Below are 19,565 nucleotides of genomic sequence, written 5' to 3'. Positions count from 1 at the left end.
CCCCATTCCCAGACTCCAGTTTTTACTTGAGTCTATTAAGGTTGCAGGCTTTTGGATTGTGAGCGTGCGTGTCTCAGCCTGGCTAGCTGCTTTGCAGAGATAGACATGGCCTACTCCTTTACAGGTGAGGATTACTGGTCGCCATGGACGAGTTGGACCAAAGGGTCTGTTTTCATGTTGTACATCTCTGACATATTCCAGCATGAGGGATTGTTTCAAAGTATAAGCATGAAAGGTCACTTTCTTGCTCTTGATGCCAACGTGCTTTCAAACAGTCCTGTCTCCATGTCTTCTCATGACTTAATGCCAAATGAATAGAAAATTCTTCAGTGATTTTTAACATCGTGAAAAATTGTGAAATGAATCCTACATTTAAAAGCTGCTTTTAAATGTTCAACTGGCGCATTGGGGTTCATTGCTTTTACACTGTGTATGGTGATTGGTTAGACAGTGAAGTACCCTACCTTGGCATGGAGATGTGAAAGGCCGAGGGAGATGTTTGAGAGGCATGAGGTGCCATGAATGGGTCATGGAAAATATGTGGGGGTTGAGGAGGTATGAGGGGTGAGGACTGCAGAATCTTTCTGTTGAGACTTTGTACAGCTCAGGCAAAGTCCCACAGCATTAAACTTGCCTTTCAAACATCTTCCAAAACAAAAACAGAAGTTGCTGACAAAACTCAGCAAGTCTGGCAGCATCTGTGCAGAGAAATCAGAGTTAACATTTTATGGGTCCAGTGACCCTTCCTCAGAACTGACGGTAGCTAGATAAATGTCAGTTCAAATGAGAAGATAGTCTGCTTCAAACAGCCTGCCTTCCTGCTCTGTGAAATTGCCCCATTGTAGTTGGTACCTATCCCCTGGAAATGAAGGTTATAAGTTTTGGAGGCAAGATTTCCAAATTGGGAATTTTTCCAAGTCCCTCTAGCTGCCTTGAGGATGAAAATATGGCCATTTTACTCTTTGACTTTGTATAAAAGAGATGCTTGCTGCACTTGCCATGATGTTGTTTGATATGTTTGTTCCAGCAATTGTGGTTTATAGGCCTGCTGATGGTTTTTTTTTCTGTGCTCGACCACCACATCCACACTCCTGAAGTTTGTATCCTCAAATGATCCGTATGAATTGTTTATTGGATGTCAATTGGACATTGAAATACTCCATTCCATTCCTATTATGAAGAGTCACTGGACCCAAAACATTAACTCTTTCCAGAGATGCTGTCAGATCTGAGTTTTGCCAGCAATTTCTGTTTGTCTTTCTGATTTTCAGCATCTGCAGTTCGTGTTATTTTGTTTAGCATGTAAATCACGGCCACATCTCTTTCAAGTATGCCCACGTTGAAGTCCTGTTCCTCTCTCCAACAGAATTTCCATTCTCATTATTTTTTCTGTTCGCCATCACTACTTGTGTTGTTGCTTCTGATATTTGATAAGATATTTGACAAAATTAATTTATGCAACTCATTCTGAAGAAGGGTCACTGGACCCAAAACATTAACTTTGCTTTCTCTCTACAGATCCTGCAAGATCTGCTGAGTTTTTACAGCAATTTCTGTTTTTTGTTTTAGTTTCCCAGTATCCACTGTTCTTTTGTTTGAAAATATTTGGCTGTACACTTTGTTAGCTATGATTTTGCTGTGGAATTGTAGAGGGAATTATTTATAGTTATTGTTTACAGCTTGCTGTTAATATTCATGCGAAATTTCAGGCAAAGAATTCAAAATATTACACAGACATGCTAGCCATCAACTTAAGATTGGCTTTAAGTGTGACTTACTTTCTGTAAGGATTCACTAGTAGTGCTCTGCACATCAATTACATACAGTAGATCTATTCTCAAAGGAATGTAGAGTCAGAAAAGCCCATTTCAGTGCATCTGGCTGGCCTAGAGTTTATTACACTATATAACTATATTTGGCATTGACTTTCTTTTATTGACTGCAGTCAGATAAAATTGTATTATCAGGGGATTCTATAAAATTAACGTGCTCAGAGGTCATAGATTGAAAAAGTGTCATGAGTTAGATTTGATTATAGATTGCTAGTGCATTATTTGTTCAAGTAATCTTGGTCATTTATAACCTCTTGACATATCACCAGACACAAATGTTGCTCCCCTGATGACTTGGTTAATAAACACAACCCCAGTGAGATATTGAGTCATATAAACTTTGACAGAGCTGGTTTGCTTGTTAGTTTATACTGGAACAAATCTGTTTCCATTTGAGCATAACCGCAACACCATTCCAATGAAAGGACCTGCCATTCCATAATTAATTTTTGTAATAGTTTTTTTGAGGAAGGCTCTGAAAAGATAAGAAGAAACTGGACAGAGAATGAAGAAAATAGATATCCCAGATGTCATTACATGACATTTCATTGTAGAATAGTGACTTGTCAAATAGGTATATATGCTTCATAATTGCACTCAACCCTTATCATGGTTACTGAATGTGAGATAAAATGATGAGATCTCAGAACAGGTTTGTGGTATTCATTTCTATTCAAGAGAATGTGTGATGGATACAACTTTGAGGAAAGGGCTCAGTTTGTCTATTCCAAAGGACCCTTTGTCTAAAAGAATTCAGGCTGTCTATGCAAAATACTTCCTGAAGAGTGTGTAGTAATATTTGTGACTTTGTGCTGTGCTGCCTGGAACAGATCCAATTTCCTCCTGATATCTTGACCAATCCCATGAGGATGTAAGTAATTTGAATCTCTTGGTTACATCCACTTTAGCATACCATTAGGGTCAGAAAGAATAACTTGTCTGAGGGAGGATAGAAATAATTTTATTTAGTGTAAAACTGAACTTAAGCCTGTTTATGTTTTGCGTATTCTTATGTTAATACAGATTTATTTTCCCCATTTAAATGGTATGAGCTGAATTACAAAGCACAAGTACCTGAAATATTTTTCTTTTGTGCCCTTTATTTTCTTGAGTAAATGCTCCCATAGTTACGAAAAGTCTCTGATATCATACTGAGCCCCAATAGTGTGAAAGTTGGATTTGATTTATTACTGTCACATGTACAGCGCTACAGTGAAAAATGGTGTCTTACATGCATTACAAGCTGGTCATATTATACAAATGCATCAGGCTAACAGAATATAGTGCAAGATACAATATTTTGCTGATGCAAAGGTACAGAGTTAAACATTAATATTCAAGAGATTCATTCAAAAGTCTGATGACAGCAGAGAAGAAACTGTTCTTGAATCCGTTTGTACGTGTATAGAAACTTTTGTATAGGCTACCCAAAGAAAGAGAGTATAACCCAATACGAGGGGTCGATTAGATTAGATTAGATTCCCTACAGTACGGAAACAGGCCCTTTGGCCCAATAAGTCCACACCAACCCTCCGAAGAGTAACCCACCCAGACCCATTCCCCATGTTCACCCCTGACTATGGCCAATTCACCTAACCTGCACATCTTTGGATTGTGGGAAGAAACCGGAGCACCTGGAGGAAGCACACCCAAACACTGCGAATGTGCAATGTTGGTTGTCTTCTGATGGAGTGGGATGTACTGATGAAGTCAATGGATGGAAGGCTGGTTTGTGTGATGGATTCAGACTCTGGTGCATTCACAGCTCTGAGTAGATTAAATTCCCTATAGTGTGGAAACAGGCCCAACTAGTCCACACGGATCCTCCAGAGTAACCCACCCAGACCCATTTCCCTCTACTAATGCACCTAACACTATGGGCAATTTTAACATGGCCAATTCACCTGACCTGCACATCTTTGGACTGTGGAAAGAAACCAGAGCACCCGGTGGAAACCCACACAGACACTGGGAGAATGTGCAAACTCCACACAGACAGTCGCCTGAGGCTGGAATCGAATCTGGGTCCCTGGTGCTGAGAGGCAGTAGCGCTAACCACTGAGCCACCGTGCCTTTTAGTCTTGGGAAGAGCAGTTGTCACACCATACTATACTGTAACCAGATGGTATGCTTTATATGATGCATCAATAAAAGAAATTGGTGGAATCCTTCTTTTTGGACGTGCTGAATTTCTTTAGCCAGCTGAAGGAGTAGAGGCATTGCTGTGCTTTCTTGGCCATCGTGACCATGTGGGTGGTCCAAGACAGATTGTTGGTGATCATCACGCCTGAACTTGATGCTGTCCGACCATCTCCACCTCCGCACCTCCACCTGATGCAGACAGGGGAGTGCCTTCTACCCTGCTTTCTGAAGTCAGCAGTCAACTCCTTCATTTTGCTGATGCTGATAGAGACATTGTTGTGCTTACACCATGATGTTAAGCACTCTACCACCTCCCTGTAAAAAGTAATAAATGCTTCTGAAATTATAGAAAAGTAATTTACCCTAATGATTGTCTTTCTACTACATGGGCTCCATTTGACCAACTGTTCTTTCAGTGGGACAATAATGTAAAAGCAGGCAGCCTGTCGATCTTAACCCTTTGGTTAGGAAAAATGAAATACAACAATCGTTCAACTGCAACTTTAGTCCCCTAATGTCTCTGATGCCATAATCTTTTATGGTTGACCATTTCAAATGTTTATCATTCTTTTAAAACAAGTGCTCTTCCCTGAAAACATTGTTGGAGTTGATGATGGGCATAAGGGTTGCAACTTTTGAGAGAGAAGGCTAGAGTATTTACCTTCAGTGTTTCAATTTTATAGGTCACTGTTTCAGATATCAATGTCTTAGATTCTTAGGCTGGAAAGCTCCTGTCCCTTGATGTAGTGAGAAAGGTGGAAAGAAGGAGTAATTGGGAGTGTTTGCTCTGGAGAGGAAATATTGCCCTGTTCTTAGCACCTGGGCAAATGCTGGGCAAAAAGTTCATCAAAGACTTGAGAGCCTTGCTTGCTGTGAAGGCCAGAAATTGAGTGGTCAATAAATGACCACTTAATGACCTCAACTCACCAACTCCCCACTCACCTGTTTTTTTTTCTAACACAAGTCTGGTGACTAGATTCCCAATGCTGGTGGGTTCCAACTACTCACTGTGTGGCACGATAGAAAGATTTATCTTCTCGCCACTTGATTCCTTCCAGAGGCAGCTTTTGGGACCTGGAAGAAGCTGGATTCTGACTGACCAGGAACCTGGTCTGCCAGTATCAACGCTCCTGATCGGCAATGTAGGAGAGTTTCTCACCCTGTCAGCTTTTAATGAGGCAAGTACAATGTTGTTACCTTAGCAGTAGGTGTTTTGTGTGTATATTGTCACTCTTGCTCCCACTGTTAGACAAAACTTTGAAAAATCTTGACCTTAGAGTTTAATGTTAATTATTTCAGTGTAAAATAATTTAGAGGATTATGGTATGGCAGACTGACATCCTGTTGTTTGTGAAAACCTCCTGCATCATGGATACCCTGATGTATGAAGTGCTTGTAGAATGTTCAGAGGTTGTCGAAGTGCTTTGGAAATCAGTGTTTACCCACGTATGAATTCTGGAAAGAGCTGGAGGTGAGGCAGTTGGTGACCACCAGGCAGCTAGGAAGAAGATACAGTGGATCAGAAATGCCTAAGCCAGTAACTTTATCTAACCAGTTTTCAGTGATGAATTATGGGAAAGTGATAATGACTCTGAGAAATTTTAACAGGACACGTGTTTACATAACCACCAATGCAATTCCTGAATTGTATGTTACCTTCTTAGTACCAAACTAAAGGATGTTACTGAAGGAGTGCTGGATGTTCCTCAAGGGGATGGTAAAAGAACCAGAAGTTGTGGTCCAATTTGCAGCTAATGACCATAGACAGTACAACATTTGTCTGCATTTGGGTACTGAAACTAGTAAAAGGAGAGTAGGAAACCATGGAAAATCTGCAAGTGGGGAGAACCATATCAGAGAACATGCTCCAAAGTTCTTGGATTGTGATGGAAGTCTTAGAGGAAGACGAGCAAAGGAGGAGAGAAATCCTATTACTTTATGGGGCTAGGAAACCTTCCAGGCCAACGCAAAGAAGTTAGCTGTTGGAATAATTGAGAATGTGACCTTGGAACTGCCGTGCCACAAGATGCTTAATGACCTCATGTGAATAGTCAAGGTCAGTGAATGTAAGATTGTTTGTTATATCCTGGGTTGAAAATGTGTTGCTGGTTAAAGCGCAGCAGGTCAGGCAGCATCCAAGGAACAGGAAATTCGACATTTCGGGCAAAAGCCCTTCTTCATCTCCGTCCCCGCCCCTGCCCCTACCTCCGCCCCCACTCCCAGTTCCAGTCCCACACCAGGTCCTAGCTCCCAGCCTTGCCGGGTCTTCACCATCCCTCCAGACGTCCCCTCTCTGAGGATGAAAGATCAGTCCTCAGCAGAGGCCTCACCTTCATTCCCCTACGCCCTCGGATTAATGAGTTCAACACTCGGCGAATTATTGAACAATTCTTCCGCCGCCTTCGCCTCCGTGCCTACTTTTACAACCAAGACTCCCGCCCACCCTCTGACGACCCCTTCTCCCGCCTCCAACACACCCCATCCACCTGGACACCCGTGCTGGCCTCTTACCCTCCCTCGATCTATTTATAGCCAACTGCCGCCGCGACATTAACCGACTCAATCTAACCACACCCCTCTTACCCACTCCAACCTCTCACCCTCAGAACGTGCAGTCCTCCACTCCCTCCGCTCCAACCCCAACCTCACCATCAAACCGGCAGACAAGGGAGGTGCGGTAGTAGTTTGGCGCACCGACCTTTATTCTGCTGAGGCCAAACGCCAGCTCGCGGATGCCTCCTCCTATTGCCCCCTTGACCATGACCCCACCAAACCATCACCTCCGAGACCATCCATAACCTCATCACCTCAGGGGATCTCCCATCCACCGCCTCCAACCTCATAGTCCCACAACCCCGCACCGCCCGTTTCTACCTCCTGCCCAAAATCCACAAATCTGACTGCCCCGGCCGACCCATTGTCTCAGCCTGCTCCTGCCCCACCAAACTCATCTCCGCTTAACCTACTGTTTGTTATATCCTACCAACTGCAATATCAACCTCAAATACTGCTCCATGCACCTTCGCTCAGCTGCCAACAATATTCATCAAGACTCTCACCTCCTATTCATATTCTTACCTTGCCTTCACATAGCACCATTGCTGGACCCTCACTCATTTCATAGTCAACTGTTTCCACTAGAGCAAGCACAGCAACCAAATACACATCACCATATCACTGACAATGTATCCCCTTCTTTCGGTGTCTGATGACTAATAGTAGGTCACCAGAACAGCAGATTGGTGGTGGGGAAACTGGCACCGATTCATGTGCGCCTTCCATGAAAGTGGCTGTGCTGGCCATCATTACAGTGACCATCACTGAGGCAGTAGGAGAAAGTGAGGATTGCAGATGCCGGAGATCAGAGCTGAAAATGTGTTGCTGGAAATTCACAGCAGGTCAGGCAGCATCCAAGGAGCAGGAGAATCGACGTTTCAGGCATGAGCCTGAAGAAGGACTCATGCCTGAAACATCGATTCTCCTGCTCCTTGGATGCTGCCTGACCTGCTGCACTTTTCCAGCAACACGTTTTCATCACTGAGACAGTGTCCAGCAGCAAGAAACTGAAGTATTACAGTCTGTTCAGCATAATCTCCTCAAGGTCCATCATATTCTCCTTGCAATTTATTATTTACAAACTGTAGCTAGTGTAACCAAGCACTTGCTTTCTTCCTCTAATCTTTCCCTGAGTCCAATCATGTCTCTTATGCTTTCAAATACCTAAGAACTATAGCAGGCAGATGTTACATGGCTTCTGCTTTTGCTTCACTAAGCTTGGGTCCACAAGTGTTTTCATGGAGTGGCACCCATGTCCAAATGGGATTTCAAATTCTGTGCTAAATTGAAGCTAGTTCTCCATGTTTCTTGCAAGTGAAAAGTTTTTTGGTAAACCACCAATGCATTTCTGTATACGCGCCCAACAGCTTTTTTTCCCTACACATCATGGCATCAAAGCTCTCCTCTAAATCCTCCTTGAGCAGACTTTGTGAACTCCCTTCTCTGGAGGCTGTCACCTGCCTAATCCCTGCCTCACAATCTCTTCTCCACCGCCCCCTACCCGGCCCCACCTAGTCTGGCATGATGCAGGAGGTTGCAAGGATTTAGAGGGTGACATTGACGTTCAGTCTGCACACAGTGAGCCACTGGTCATTAATGGGCTGCTAAGATGGTGCAGCCTTAAGCCAGGCCTCCTAAGAACAGAATTATATAAGGGCTTCCTGTAAGGACAGTTACCGTTTTCCTTCCACCAGGGAGACTGCTGCCACTGTTGGCAAAGGTAGAAGATAGTGATCGATTGCCTCAAAAGCTGTGACCATGTTCAGAGCAATAGTTTACCCTTCTCAGTCATAGCATGTGTTATTGTGGGACATTAGTGTGATTGCAGGTTTTCAAACACGGCGTTCCTAGAAAAGTGGACGTGGATTTGAGATACAACATGCTCAACAGCTTTGTAGAAGAAAGAAATGTTGGACGTGGAGCTGTAGTTTCAAGGACTGTGGGACTAAGGGTAGATTGAAGATTGGCCATCCTTAATGTTCAGATCAATGCCAGATGAAAGCGGTTCTGTCAGCACCAGCCCCATAATGTCAAGATTTGTCTGTGCCAGCTCAGGAGTTGCAAGTGCCCTTCGTCCCATAAGTTTCTGCTCTGTTGCCTTTTGTTGTATATACACCTTACCCTGCAGGAGTAGTCAGACTGTCTCTGTCTCTGTATGGCATTGTTTTCAAGTAAGGTTCCTGGCATAACTGAATAACTGGAGGTATGCGGATGCAGTGAGATGTGACTGCGAGATATGTCGTGTTGAGGTAGAGCATCTTAATTTTATGTGCAAGTCCTGACTGTCAGAGTGTTCCTGGGTGAGTGATGACGAGGAAATGGTGTATTACTAAACACATGAAACATTGTGGTGCATAGGGCATGTATTATACAGATGTCTTCACCACTTTTGATCACCTAAATGAAGCCATTATACACCCTGTGGTACCTTTCGCCAAGGTTCTCAGGACTACAGAAGTTAACCTTCCTGGCCCCACACTTCCACTCCTTGAAAGTATGGTAATTGAGAAAATCCTGGCTCCTTGCAAATGCATTCTTCCTCCTCTAGACATTTCCGCCAGTAATGTCTTCTGCACTGAGCCTCACATCCATTAACCCTCAAAATATCCTGGTTTTCCGTTCCATTTCATTTAAATGTCACTAATATAACTCCAGGGTAGCTTTTGAGACAGGCACTCCCTTTTTCAAAGACTATACAGGTACATCATGCAATTATTGCAGAACTGCACTGTTCCAAGCTTATTTCTCCATGGAGAGGATATCCAAATGAGAGAATCTCCAGGAGCGCATTATACTGTTTTGGTACAAATACGATGGGCTGAATTACCTCTGTCTGCACCATATCAATTCTATAATTCTGGAGTTGGTTGCAATCAGTCTTGATATGAGACTTTTTAAATTAGTGTGGAAAACAGGCCCTTCGGCTCAACAAGCAAACACCGACCCTCAGGAAGGTAACCCACCTAGACCCACTTCCCTCTGACTAATGCACCTAACACAATGTTCAATTTAACATGGCCAATTCACCTGACCTACACATCTTTGGACTGTGGGAGGAAACCAGAGCACCCGGAGGAAATCCACGCAGACACTGGGAGAATGTGCAAACTCCACATAGTCACCTGAGGCTGGAATCTAACCTGGGACCCTGGTGCTGTGAGGTAGCAGTGCCAACCACTGGGCCACCGTGACGTTTATTCAGTCTTCAAATTGAGCCAAACATTTTCGAACATGTACCCTATAACCACAAAAGAAAGCCCATCTCATCTGACCTGGATGGGTATTAGCATTCCTCTGGATTTTCAGAGCCAGTGAGTAGAATTCAGGTTTCCATTTTTGTAATTGATAGGCAGTTTAAGTTAAAAACCCAATATTTGCAGTGACATTTATGAAAAGCATGTAAATTTATCCCTGGGCGACAATGGCATGCTGGCATTATCGCCAAACAGTGACCTGGAGACCCAGGTAGTGTCCTGGAGACCTGGGTTTGAACCCCACCCTGGCAAACGGTGGAATTTGAATTCAGTAAATATCTGGAATTAAGAATCTAATGATGACCGTGAATCCATTGTTGGGAAAAGCCCATCTGGTTCAATAGTGTCTTTTAGGGAAGGAAGCTGTCATCCTTACCTAGTCTGCCCTATGTGTGACTCCAGACCCACAGCAATGTGGTTGACTCTTAAATCCCCTTAGGAATGAGCAATAAATGCTGGCCTAGCCAGCGATGTCCTCATCCCAAGAATGAATGAATAAATTTATCTTTAAAGATGTTCAAAATTCTTGTGATCTGTAAGGAAAAGAAAATCAGAAAGTAAAACTGCAGTGACAGTTGAGCCACTATCCAACCTGTGGGAATCTATTCCGCTCGGCACTCCACAGTGTGAATGTGGATATTAGTTCTAGCCACGGGCATAGAATTGAATTATGGGTAATATTTGAAATGGAATTTTACTGTTCCCATGAGTGAGCTGCACTGTTATATTTTTTTTCTTCAAATTGCATTTACTATCAATGACTCAGATTGTGCAAGATTAAAGGTTTGGAATTTTGGAGTCTGTCCAGAGGCAATATGAAACCAAGGTTGCTTTCAATAGTAGAACTAAGACTTCTGATTATTGTTGTTTCCAATTTAAGATGCTGGTTTATTTTGTGTAAAGATGGTAAATTATTTTTCTGTACTCGTGTTTACACATCGGTCAATACATCCAGTGTTTTGTTTTTATTGGGAATGCTTGATGTTGCTGTTTCATTAATCCCCTTTTTATTTTACAGAACTCATTCAAGTAAATTGGTTCCATTACATAGCCAAAATGTTAGTGCTTTGGAATCTGTACTCTTTTCTCGTTTATCATCTCTCTCTCTCTCTCTTTTTGCACCTTTTGGGACAGATTCTACATCCACAGTAGTACAAGAGATGTAATTGCCTATGCACGCTCTCACACATCTTCCTTTGTCTGAAAGTTATAAATTTATGTTATTTCTAAGCAGCTTGGATCCATTTAAGAGGCAGCTAAATGTTCAACTTAATACTATTTTCAGTAGAGATCATTTGTCTTTGGCGGTGATCATGTTTTAATACATAGAGGTTATAAGCTGTGGAGAGAACAACAACCAGCTCAGTATCTGAAAATGGAAGGTTTCATAATTCTATTGGTTTTGATGCTACTATGTTCTTCCAGGTTGGGAATTACAAGCGCTCGGTGAAGCGTATTGATGATGGACATAGACTGTGCAATGATCTTATGAACTGTGTCAATGAACGAGCGAAGATTGAGAAATCATACTCCCAGCAGCTGACTGACTGGTCTAAAAGATGGAAGCAGCTCATTGACAAAGGTATGTTGACCATTTGGGCGCTCAATTTGTTAAATTGACATCACTTTTTTTAAAATAAAGAGTTATTTTCATTTGTAATACTAATTTGGGTGGGGGGGGGGGGGGCGTGGAATATAGATCAGGGTTTTAAAGTAGATGAGTTGGTTTTCTGCCACTATTTTTGAATCATTGAAATTATTCTAATAATCTAAAATAATTTGAGACATAAGGTAGATGAAATATGCTTCCTACAATTGTGGATCATAACCATTTACTTCAACGAAGGCGACATGATGGCTCAGTGGTTAGCACTACTGCCTCACAGCACCAGGGTCCCAGGTCCGTTCAAGCCTCTGGTGACTACCTGTGTGAAGTTTGCACATTTTCCCTGTGTCTGTGTGCGTTTCCTCCCACAGTCCAAAGATGTGCAGGTCAGGTGAATTGGCCATGTTAAATTGCCCATAGGAGCATTAGTCAGAAGGAAATGGGTCTGAGTGGGTTACTGTTCGGAGGGTCAGTGTGGACTTGTTGGGCCTAAGGATCTGTTTCCATTCTGTAGGGAATCTAATTTTGGAAAAAAAACTATGCTCCAATCTATAATTCTACCATGACTAAGCCAAATCAAATTAAAATTGGCATGAAGTGGAGGAAATCCAGAAAGGCTAAATCACTAATGGGAATATTTTGTGTATGCACATACAGGGTGGCTCTTTGTACAAGTGTCATATATCCTGGTTTGTTTTCTTTATTTTATTTATTACAGTTCAGCTTTCAAGCAATAACTTATCTGTAGATGGGGAATTTTTTTTAGCTACTTGCATGGCTAAGTAGTACTAGAATTCTTAAAAATACACAACGTGCTTCTTCAAAATAGCTACAGGTATTTATATAAGTTTTACTAGCACATGCTATTCACATTCTGCACTTGGTCCTTGACTGCCATTGAACCTTGGAGTGTCTTAATCAATAACCAGGCTAGGCAAGTCTGCTGATCACAGCATAGCTCAAAGGCGGCTGTCTGTGGACCAACATTGGGTATGTCATCCGAGTGAATCCTTTCCAGAGGATTTTCCTCAAGATAAGAGGTGATCTTTTAAGATCGTACAAAGAGCAATTTCCTCAAAAAGAGCTTTATAAATCATTCTACCAGTAGAATTCTGCAGATGCTGAGTTATTAAGTGTATTCATGCCTGAGGTAGTTCAAGATTAGTGGAACATGCAGGAATCATAAGGTATGAAGATCAGGCAGAAAAGGGGATTTGAAATCTGGAATCAACCATGATCCTGTTAAATGGCAAAACAGGGTTAAGGCTTCATGGCCTGCTCATGCTTTTGTGGTCAGATGTATTTTCAACTTTGTAACAAAAGCATTACTGACACCATCTTCCTTGTGGCCATTTTGACTTTGTTGCTGACATTCTTGTGACAGCTGTTGCTATTTTCATCAATGTAGATCTGATTTGTCTATTCTATCTGGAACCTTTACTGTCTGTGTGTTCTCCAACACTGAACTCCCCCTGCATGGGAATGGCATGTGCCAGATATTTCAGTGGGGTTGGCCAAGGATGGGGATTTTGTTTGCTTATTTCAGTGCAGTTAACAAAGGGAACTTGCCCATTCTGCAAATAATTTATTGCATGTTCAAAGCTAAAATTCAATTACAATATTAAGAGATTAATCCACAGAGTAAGAGTTTGTTTGTCTTTATTCAAAGCACCATGCAATGTCTTCAAAGCATCGGTAAGCTAAAATTGATGTACTCCAGTTTATCGTTTAAGCAAAGATAGCTCCTTTCCCAACCATTTGTAATTAGCATAACTAATAAGCCTTTTTAAAATGGTGTCACTTTTTGTAATGCAGGAAATTTGGCAGCAAGTTTGCAGAGTAGAAGTCTCCACCAAATGGCAATGTAAGAATGGCTAGAAAATCTAATTCAGTGATTTTCAGAAATATTGGTCAAGGTTTAGATGGAGAAGAATTTAAATGTGTACAGGAAATATTTCTGATCCAGTATGTGGATGTACCTACTAGAGTAGATGGAAACCTTGACCTACTCTTGGGAAATAAGGCAGGGCAGGTGACTGAGGCGTCAGTGGGGGACCACTTTGGGGCCAGCGACCATAATTCTATTCGTTTTAAAATAATGATGGAAAAGGATAGACCAGATCTAAAAGTTGAAATACTAAATTGGATTAAGGCCAATTTTGACGGTATTAGGCAAAAACTTTCGAAAGCTGATTGGAGGCAGATGTTCACAGGTAAAGGGGCGGCTGGAAAATGGGAAGCCTTCAGAAATGAGACAATGAGAATCCAGAGAAAGTATATTCCTCTTAGGGTGAAAGGAATTGCTGGTAGGTATAGGGAATGCTGGATGACTAAAGAAATTGAGGGTTTGGTTGAGAAAAAGAAGGAAGCATATGTCAGGTACAGACAGGATAGATCGAGTGAATCCTTAGAGTATAAAGGAAGTAGGAGTATACCTAAGAGGGAAATCAGGAGGGCATGAGATAGCTTTGGCAAATAGAATTAAGGAGAATCCAAAGGGGTTTTACAAATACATTAAGGACAAAAGGGTAACGAGGGAGAGAATAGGATCCCTCAAAGGTGGCCTTTGTATGGAGCTGCAGAAACTGGGGGAGAAACTAAACAAGTATTTTGCATCAGTATTACTGTGGAAAAGGATATGGAAGATATAGACAGACTGTAGGGAAATAGATGGTGACACCTTGCAAAATGTCCATATTACAGAGGAGGAAGTGCTGGATGTCTTGAAATGGGTAAAGGTGGATAAATCCCCAGGACCTGATCAGGTGAACCCCAGAACTCTGGGAAGCTAGAGAAGTGATTGCTGAGCCTCTTGCTGAGATATTTGTATCACAGGTGAGGAGCCAGAAAACTAGAGGTTGGCTAATGTGGTACCACTGTTTATGAAGGGTGGTAAGGACAAGCCAGGGAACTCTAGACCAGTGAGCCTGAGGTCGGTGGTGGGCAAGTTGTTGGAGGGAATCCTGAGGGACAGGATATACATATATTTGGAAAGGGAAGGATTGATCAGGGATAGTCAACATGGGTTTGTGTGTGGGAAATCATGTCTCACAAGCTTTGAGTCTTTTGAAGAAGTAACAGAGAATTGATGAGTGCAGCACGGTACATGTGATCTATATGGACTTCAGTAAGGTGTTTGACAAGGCTCCCCATAGGAGACTGGTTAGCAAGATTAGATCTCACTGAAAACAGGGACAACTAGCCATTTGGATGCAGAGCTGGCTCATACATAGAAGACAGAGGGTGGTGATGGAGGCCTGTGACCAGTGGAGTGCCACAAGGATTGGTGTTGGGTCCTCTACTTTTTGTCATTTATGCTCGCATCCAAATCATTTACATAAGAGGTATGGTTGGTTAGTTTGCAGATGGCACCAAAATTAGAGGTGGGATAGACAGTGAAGAAGGTTACCTCAGATTACATAAGGATCTTGACCAGATGGGCCAATGGGCTGTGTGATGGCAGATGGATTTTAATTCTGATAAATGCGAGGTGCTGCATTTTGGGAAAGCCAAGCTTAGCAGGACTTATACATTTAATGGTAAGGTCCTAGGGAGTGTTGCTGAACAAAGAGACCTTGGAGTGCAGGTCCATAGCTCGTTGAAAGTGGAGTCACAGGTAGATAGAAATAGTGAAGAAGGCGTTTGGTATGCTTTCCTTTATTGGTCAGAGCATTGAGTACAGGAGTTGGGAGGTCATGTTGTGGCTGTACAGGTCATTGCTTAGGCCACTGTTGGAATATTGCATGCAATTCTGGTTTCCTTCCTATCAGTAAGGTATTGTGAAACTTGAAAGGGTTCAGAAAAGATTTACAAGGATGTTGTCAGGGTTGGAGGATTTGAGCTACAGGGAGAGGCGGAACAGGCTGGGGCTGTTTTCCCTGGAGCGTCAGAGGCTGAGGGATGACTTCATAGAGGTTTACAAAATCATGAGGGGCATGGATAGAATAAATAGACAAAATCTTTTTCCTGGGGTGGGGGAGTCCAGAACTAGAGAGCATAGGTTTAGAGGGGAAAGATATAAAAGAAGCCTAAGGGGCAACTTTTTCACACAAAAGGTGGAACGTGTATGGAATGAGCTGCCAGATGAAGTGGTGAAGGCTGGTACAATTGTAACATTTAAATGGGTATATGAATAGGAAGGGTTTGGAGGGATATTGGCCGGGTGCTGGCAGGTGGGACTAGATTGGATTGGGATATCTGGTCAGCATGGACTGGTTGAAGCAAAGGATTTGTTTCCATGCTGTACATCTCTGACTCATAAAAGCAAAATATTATGGATGTTGGAAATCTGAAATAGAAAACACTGGATGAACTTGGCAGGTTAGGCAGCATCTGTGGAGAAAGAAGAACGGAGTGAAAAGTCATACCTTTTACGGAGCAGATAACCCCTTGGTTTAGTGTTACATTCAAAAGTCTACCCATAAAACACTCTTTCACTTAGTGTTTTATGGAAATGTTTTGTGATATACTTGACTGTCAGTAAAGGGGCAGAGGTCAGATAGCTGAACAAGGGCACATCAAAGGCCACCAAAATTTCTGCTTGCAAATTCACAGTACTTCAATGTTTTCACAGAATTTGGGAAACGATAAGACCATTAGACATAGAAGCTGAGGTCGGCCATTCAGCCCATTGAGTATACTGTGCCACTGAAATGAGATCTTTGCTGATCTGACACTTCTCAACTCTATTTTCTTCCTTTTCCATATAATCCTTTGATTCCCTTACCGAAGAAAGATTTGTTTCTTTTTCAGCCTTGAATGTACACAATAACAAAGCATCAACAGCTCACTGCAGTAAAAAAATTCATAGATTCCTACTAGCTGAGAGGAAAAACAATTCTCCTCGTCAGCCTTAATTTTGTGACCCCTTACTCTGTGATTTTGCCCTGTGCTTCCAGAATCTGTCAAGGTGCATCAACATTAACTCATCTACTCTGTCAGGTCTCCTAAGAAACTTGAATGTTTCAGTATAATCGCATCCTGTCCTTCTAAACTCCAATTAATACAGGCCCAACCTACTTAATCACACCTTTTATAAGACAGTCGCTCCATACCTAGTATCAGCCTAGTGTACCTTCTCTGGATTGCTTATACTACCAGTATATCTTTCTAGCTGTGATTAGACTAGTGCCTTTGTATAGTTTTAGCAAAACTTCACAACTCTTATTCTCTATTCCATTTTAAATAAAAGCCAACATTCCATTTGCTATTTTGATTACCCACAACAATGTTTTTGTTTTGAGATTCATGGACAAGGTCTTCCTTTAGTTCTATAGCTTTCTGCAGTTTTTTCCATTTAAAATATTCAGTTCCTTCATTCTTCCTGGCAAAGTGCATGACCTTGAATTTTTTCATTTGTATTCCATCTGCCAAACCCTTACTGACCAGTTTACTGTCTGTGTTGCTTTGCAGATTCTTTGTCAACCTTGTCACTTGCCCTATTTTGTCATCTGCAAACTTGGCTGTAGAACATGCACTTTACTCATCCAAATCAATAACACATTTTGTAAATAATTGTAGCCCCAGCACTGACCCCTGTGGTACTCCAATAATTATAAGTTGTCACCTTGCCCCCATTTTCCCAGTTTCCTATCTTTTAGTACTTGGCAAATCCTCTATCCATGCTGATATGCCTCCAACACCCAGGGTCTTACTCCTTTATCCTATTAATTAGCCTCATGTGTAGTCCCTTAATAAATGCCTTCTGAAAATCCAAATATTATTTTACACACACTGCTTTCCCTTTCTCTATCCTGCTTGTTACCTCCTCAATGATTTCTATTAAATTTGTCAGGCAAGGCTTTCCCTTTGTAAGACCATGCTGGGTCTCCTTGATCATGTCATGTATTTCTTCTCAATGCTGTTATGCAATTGAAACATACATAATTCTGAGGAAGCTTGACACTGTAGCTGAGAAGATACAGCCACTGGTGGGATGTTTGCAAACTGAGGGCATATCTCTGAGACAGATTGTGTATTCGTGTTTCACTATGCCATGCTTTTTACTTGCTTTTACTCTTTGTCATCTTTCCTCTGTTACTTCCATCCTTACTACTTTGCCCACCTGCATCGCAACAATGGCTACACTTCAAATGTACCTCATTAGATTAGATAAATGTTCTGAGGAAGCATCATCAGATCCGAAATGTTAACTTTGATTCCTCTTCGCAGATGCTGCCAGACCTGCTGAGTTTTTTCCAGCAACTTCTGTTTTTGTTTCTCATTAGATTAGAACTACTGTAGAGCATTCTGTGATTGTAAATGGTGCCGTACAAATACAAGTCTTGTCTGCTTTCCTTAAATGATTATTGCTGCAAGGTTACTATGTCATCATTAATCCTGCTCCGTAGACCACAAGAAGGTGAACAGTGAAGATGCAAGTCTTCAAGTTACTTTAATGCTGCCCTCTTTCTTTGTCTCTGGATTTTTGCAGGACTGCAAATTTAACACTACCATTTAAAGGAATCTTGGTCCACAATGTTTACTGGGAATTAGATGCTCAAAATGTCTAGGAAATACAGAATTTCCTTTGTTTCCCAGGAGGCAGCCAGCTAGACTTGCAGGTGGGGAATGATGTGGGAAATTGAGGGTGAGGACAGAAGAACTTGCTAACTGTGGAACATTTGAAGTGATTGCAGGGAGGAAAGTGGATAAATGCTTAACCATTGGATCTGGCCTTTCACCCCCAACTTCAACTGCCATCATTCTCAATGCTCTGGTGAAGAGCACATCAGATTTCCAATCTTTGAAATTTTAACATTTGCCCCAAACTCCACCCTGTCTTTGGCTGGGTGTTGGTACGTTGAGTAAGTCATCCCCATTAACTCATAGAGCTGACTTATGTTTTACTGAGTCGAGAGTGTGGTGCTGGAAAAGCACAGCTGGTCAGGCAGCATCTGAGGAGCAGGAGAATCAAATTTTCGGGCAAAAACCCTTTATCAGGAAGGTCTGACAAAGGGCTTTTGTCCGAAACGTTGATTCTCCTGCTCCTCAGATGCTGCCTGACCTGATTTGTTTTTCTAGCACCACACATTTAGACTCTAATCTTCAGCAACTGCAGTCCTCACTTTCACCTTTTATGTTTTACTGATCTTATTGGTGAGCAGGCAAATTTGGCAAATATTGAACCACTGCACAACTGTCTCTTATGATGATCTTTAGTGGGTCTTAAAGGTGTAGACATTATATGCCTTCATTATATCCTTTAAATCTTGTATCCTTTCTGGGGTATTCATGTTAAAATAAAACCTGTTTTGCCATTAATTCCACTTCATGTTCCAATTCTATTTATTATTGTTAATTTAGTGTGCAATTCCTTGATGGAGTGTAGGATTGGCTGTATAATTTGGGTTTCCATGGAAACCAGTTTCACAAAGAATACAGGGTGCACCTATTAGCTTTCTGACTTGGTTACATAGCAACTAGCCCAAATATTCTGTGAATTTTATTTTAAATATATTTTGAAAACTGAAGGGTATGAGCATTCAATAAAGACAAATGTAATGTGCTTGATCACTCCCAGAGAAGATGAGAAAAACACTAATCTTGAATTGTTTGTGAACGTGTTCTAAAAGCCAGTAAAACCTCCAAAGGGGAAGTTATTTATGATGTATTATAGAAAACAAAATATAAACATTAAATAGCAGTGCTCCAAGTCTGTTTAGGATTGAACCTAAGGCAGAAACAATGGACAATTTTGGTAAGTGCTAAAACCCTTGGTGTTTTGAAGTTGCACCTACTGCCTGCCTGCAGCTATTTCTGGAACTTGGCAATGCTTTTTCTATATTTGGAATTAATGTTCTCGATTTTCTTTATTTTGCATGCTTATACCCAAGGTCAATTAGAATTTCTATTGTATTTCTTGTAGCATCATAGTTGGAGCATGTTACCAAACTTGAAATTGAACCAGGCGTTCTGATCAAGCAGGCACAGCTTTACTTTGTACCTTTTCCAACAATGTCACTAGTTTAACCTCTTTTTATTTTGTAAGTTTTATTTTTAGAATTTGGTTCCTTTGTGCCTTTTCTCTCAAGTGCCATTTTTGTTTCAAACTAGTGCCTATGTACACTTATAAGCCGCATCAAACAACATTTTGAGTGCAACACATGAGTGTGCTGGAGAAACTCAGCAGGTCTGGCAGCACCTGTGGAGAGAGAAACAGAGTTAATGCTTCGA

At 41.7% G+C, this 19,565-nt stretch overlaps 1 protein-coding gene across 5 annotated transcripts in view; it reads left to right on the top strand.

The window, feature by feature from the left end:
• Positions 1 to 19,565, top strand: part of pacsin1b (protein kinase C and casein kinase substrate in neurons 1b) — a 304,569-nt gene that overhangs the window by 220,025 nt on the left and 64,979 nt on the right. For all 5 annotated transcript variants that reach the window (XM_060845553.1, XM_060845548.1, XM_060845550.1 and 2 more), the window contains exon 3: positions 11,210 to 11,366. In XM_060845553.1, coding sequence (XP_060701536.1) covers positions 11,210 to 11,366 — 157 coding nt within the window. The remainder of the gene's footprint in view (positions 1 to 11,209; positions 11,367 to 19,565) is intronic.

This window comes from Hemiscyllium ocellatum, chromosome 26 (assembly GCF_020745735.1).
Source record: "Hemiscyllium ocellatum isolate sHemOce1 chromosome 26, sHemOce1.pat.X.cur, whole genome shotgun sequence".
NCBI classification, from domain to species: domain Eukaryota; kingdom Metazoa; phylum Chordata; class Chondrichthyes; order Orectolobiformes; family Hemiscylliidae; genus Hemiscyllium; species Hemiscyllium ocellatum.
This window is presented reverse-complemented; position numbering and strand designations above follow the sequence as displayed.